Genomic DNA, 4,777 nt, shown 5'->3' with positions numbered 1-4,777 from the left:
ACTATACGTTGTCTCCGCTTATGGGAAATCCATTTTACTCGCCTTGCCTCCACCTGAGGGACATTGCCCTGTGCTCTTTCTTGAAAATGAGGTGGCTGCCCGACTGGGGCACCGCCACAGCCACTCGGCAAACCTGCGTTTACTTTAGGATAAAGCCAGTCTCTCCGTTCTCAACCTGTCAAAATGTGTACTGGCTCCGCTAAACCGAGTTCCTAAGACGGGGTGACCCAGGACATTAACGTTTTTTTTTTCGAACACTAGCCATGGACGACGCTGCTCCTACTCCTGCTGTCAGAGGCGACACCACGTTTACGCCTCCTGTCATCGCCGCAGAGCTTCCGCTTCCCAGGTCTTGGCCTGAGAATCCCCGACTTTGGTTTATGCAAATAGACACCCGTTTTCAACGCCGGCGCATCACTTCACAGACAGCAAGGTACCTGCACGTCGTCGCCGCGCTATCCTCCGACATCGCCGGTGCCATAGACGACTTGCTAGCGGCTACACCTTCGGCCGCAACATACGATGACCTGAAACGCATCGTCCTGCAGCGCCTCAAGCCATCGCAACAGAGTAGGCTCCAACGCCCCCTCTCCGAGGGACTCGGCGACCAACGACCGTCACAACACCTGCACCGGTTGAGTCAGTTGCTGAATGACCACCCCGAAAACGAGAGCCAGCTTCCAATTTTGCGAGAGCTGTTCTTGCGGCGTCTCCCACACGTGGTGCTGGCGGGTTCCGACGAGGCGAGTCTCGATCGGTTAGCTGTACTCGCTGACCACATATACGACTGCACGTCTGCGGCACAGCTAACTATCGCCGCTGCGAGAATCTCAGAGCCAGGAGATCGACTCTCGCGCCTGGAGGAAACAGTCGACTACCTTACCAGTACACTGGAGAAGCTGACGGTGGGCGGCAACATTAACGACCAACTTCGACACAATCATTCGCCTTCACAGTCTCGCAGCGTACCTAGAGACTCTTCACAGCAGTTGTTCCGGTATCACCGTCGCTTTCTCGAACAAGCAAGTCGCTGCATTCAGACCTGTTCGTGGACGCGAAACGCACAGGCGAGTCGCTAACAGCGGCATGCGACATCGGTCTTTGCGCAAACCGCCTATTCTTCGCAGTTGACCGAATCACCAGCACCCGACTCCTCGTCGACACTGGAACCGAGTTGTTTATTGTTTTCGCCACGGCCGCCGATCGCCAACGCGGCAAATCCACACCTACGCTCCACGCAGTGAACAACACTGGTATCACGTCGTATGGTCTCCGGTCACGCTAGACATCGGACTCCGGCACTTGCATATATGGGTGTTTGTGATCGGCAACGTCAGCTTTGGTATACTCGGAGTGGACTTCCTTAGCCATTTCCACCTAGATGGTAGTGTACGCGATGGGTGCTTAAAGGATAACGTCACATCCCTCGATGTACTTGGCCTGCGTTCCAACTCCGCCTCAACGCCTCAACTGGCATCCATACGTTTCGGGCGGTCTCAACCTACGGCAAGATACTTGCTGAGTACCCGCAACTCACGAAGTTACGAAACGATGCGCTGCCCGTGAAACACCAAATGACGCATCACCACCACCGGCCCACCTGTCGCCGCGCGGCCACTGAGGCTCGCTGGACGGAGGTTGGAATTCGGCCGCTGTGAGCTCGAACACATGCTTCAGCTCGTCGTTATTCCGTCCTTCCTCCAGCAATTGGTCTTCACCTCTCCATCTGGTTCCAAAGCAGGACAGGGGCGACTGGCGGCCTTGTGGTGATTACCGAGCTTTGAATGCCGTCAGTACTCCGTATCAATATCCCCTGCCCCACATACATGACTTCGGCGCTCGTCTCGCAGGAACCAAAATATACAGCAAGATCGACTTGATCAACGCGTACCATCCAATTCCTTTCGAAGCCAGCGACATTCCCAAGACAGCAATCACGACTCAATTTGTCCTATTTATAAATTCGTCCGTATGCGCTATGGCTTGAAGAATACGGCGCAATGTTCTCAAAGGTTCGTCGGCGAGGTTACACCCGCACTCCCGTTCATTTTCGTCTACCTTGACGACATTGTCGTTGAAAAGGCGCACGGACGAAGAGCACAAATAGCAATTTCGCTTTCCATTTGAGCGACTAGAGGAACACGGCCTGGTCCTAATGACGAAGAAATGTATTTTCGGGGCTTAAGCCCTCGATTTTCTCGGCTATCGCATTTCAAGGCATCAAACCACTGGAATCACGGGTGCAGGAAATCGAGGAGTTCTGCTCTCCAAGATCTTTCCGAAAGTTGGGCGAGTTTCTGGGGCTCATAAATTTTCACAGGCGCTCCGTACCATCCAGCGTGCAAGTTCTTCTACTGCTTACCGACCTGCTGCATCGCGTCTGCAGAAAACAGCCTACCTTTTACTGGTCCTCGGAGCACGAACACTCCTTCCCGGAAGCCGAAACGTGGCTGGTGACTGCCATGCCGCTGATTCACCCGTTACCCAATGCGCCAACTCGCCTTATAGTAGGCACGTCGACCGCGGTAGTGGGTTCACTGCTGCGGCAGCACGCAGACACTGACTTGAGGTCGCTGGGCTTCTTCTCAAAGCGCCTCCAACCTTCAGAAGCTCATTAAGCACATTTGGGAGGGTGATGTTGTCCATCTATTGCGCTGTCAGCTATTCCCGTATTTTTTCTTGAAGGGTGCAGCTTTTACATTCTGACCGATCACAAGCCGTTAACCTTCGTTTTCAAGAACGACAGTTCATCGTACTCAGAACGTGAGCTTCAGTAACTTTCCTTTATCTCAGAATTTTCTACGGACATCCTCCATATCTCTGGGACCGAAAATCAGGCAGCTGACGCACTGTCGGGGATCGGCGCTGTGCCTGTTGGCCCTGTCTATTTCCAAGCTATAGCCTCGGCCAAGCAACATGACCCCGAGCTGGGCCAATTGCGGGGAAAAGGCTCGTCGCTCCAGCTTGCGGAGGTACCACTGCCCTACACAACAACGTTGGTCACCTGCAACACATCGCAGGCAGCCCCTCACCTGTTCGCGCCCCATCAGTTTCGGCGGCCAATATTCGATTCACTGCACGGGCTAAGTCATCCCGGCATCAGAGCGACGCAGAGGCTCATCCCAGACCGCTTCGTCTGGCCAGGGATCAACAAAATGTTTGAAACTGGACAAGAAGCTGCCGAAGTTACCAACTCAGTAAAATTATCTCGAATGTCTGCCTGTTCTGCAAAGCAGCGCCTAGTACTCTAGTACTAACCTACTGGCGAACTCGAAAGCCGCGATGTGAGGGCATTTCGCTGGCAGACACACCGACCGTCTGAGCGACGCTGCTCGCTTCGCTTGCACGTTTCCCTGCGCAACGACTGCGTCGAGTAAACCAATTGTATTTAATAACCGGCGAACTAAGTGTAACGGGCGAACTAAGTGTTAATCGTTTTGGCAAACATAAGCGCTCTTCGCCGAGCTCGGGCTGGATCGCAAGCACCATAGGCCGCGGCGTCCGCCTAGCTAGGCCTATCGAACAAATCGCTGGCAGTCAGCGGAGCCGTCAGTGGACAACGCACCGTCGTGAAGTGTTCTGTCACTTGCAGGGGCCTAATTTTATTGACAGTGCTCGCGTAAAGCAAAGGAGTGTTGTGCAAAGTTGTTCATATTGAGTTTCTAAACGTGGTTATGAAGTCATCCGATTGTACAAGCTGGGGCGCTGGATGTGGGCAGAGCTCACGCGTCGCTCGCTCGTTCAGATGCACGCACCGTGTGCCCCGAATCATCGTATGCTGCATGTCGGAGCATGCAGCGCTGCACGTGGGATCGGACGCCGAATCCTACCGTGTGTCTCCTGCTTCAAGCCATGAAAGTGACCCGGCACACCCGTTCAGCGGTGCAGCCGTTTCGACCACCAGAGAGACGTTTCGATCATTTGGTGGGGTCTCGTCCGCCCTGCCAAGGTTTCAGGTACCTCCTCACGTGTGTCGACTGGTACTCAAGGTGGCCTGAGGCGACGCCTCTACTAGACATCACGGCTGAAACAGTGGTGGAAGCATTTGTTACGTGGGTGTTGCGGTATGGTTCTCCTTTGCGAATAACTACTGACCGAGGCCCACAATTCCAAAGCTCGCTTTTTTCTGCGCTGGCGAGAGTGCTCGGCACGCACCTTCATAACACCACGGCTTGCCAACTACAAACCAACGGCATGGTCGAGCGTCTCCACGACATTTGAAGGCGTCATTGACCGCCACGCTCGATAGACAGCACTGGGTGGAGAGGCTACCCTATAATACTATACTGGGGCTGCAGGTAGTAATCAAGGATGACCTCGGTGTCAGCAGCCGAGATCCAGGCCAGTTTTTCGTCCCCCAGCAAGGCACTCCGCCAGCGGCCGCGATGCACGAGAGGCTACATTCCTGGCTCGACCAGCTTCGACCTACACCCTCACGCATCGCCCGCGGGCAGCCTGTGTCTAGTTTCGCGACAATAGACACAAGCACGAACGTCTTTCTGTGGCACGACTCTATCAAGCCACCATTGACTTCTTCCTGTACAAGGCGTTGGACTTGATGTGGAAAGAGCTTTCGATAAAATCCGACATTCTTTCATTCTACGGGTACTTCGGACTTGAATATGGGGCAGCGGCTTTTCCATTTTGTCAAGGCTTTCCTTATGAATAGAAGGACGTGTCTCAGGTTTGGGGAGATAAAGTCGTAAGTCTTTAAATTGGGTTCCTGTTGTACTTCGCAGGGATCCGTACTCGCGCATATTTTATTTAATCTGGCGAT

The 4,777-nt window shown here is 53.9% G+C and overlaps 1 protein-coding gene across 1 annotated transcript; it reads left to right on the top strand.

The window, feature by feature from the left end:
• Positions 1-263: 263 nt before the first annotated feature.
• LOC135906748 (uncharacterized) lies at positions 264-1,079 on the top strand. Its single transcript, XM_065438326.1, has one exon. The coding sequence runs from the start codon at positions 264-266 to the stop codon at positions 1,077-1,079; it is 816 nt and encodes a 271-aa protein (XP_065294398.1).
• Positions 1,080-4,777: the final 3,698 nt, after the last annotated feature.

Source organism: Dermacentor albipictus, chromosome 1 (genome assembly GCF_038994185.2).
Source record: "Dermacentor albipictus isolate Rhodes 1998 colony chromosome 1, USDA_Dalb.pri_finalv2, whole genome shotgun sequence".
In the NCBI taxonomy this organism is placed as follows: domain Eukaryota; kingdom Metazoa; phylum Arthropoda; class Arachnida; order Ixodida; family Ixodidae; genus Dermacentor; species Dermacentor albipictus.
The sequence above is the reverse complement of the archived record's forward strand: the minus strand, read 5'-3'. Positions and strand labels throughout refer to the sequence as shown.

Bases quoted from the DNA above. Each gene is read 5' to 3' on its own strand.
- LOC135906748 (XM_065438326.1), top strand. From the start codon at position 264: ATGGACGACGCTGCTCCTACTCCTGCTGTCAGAGGCGACACCACGTTT.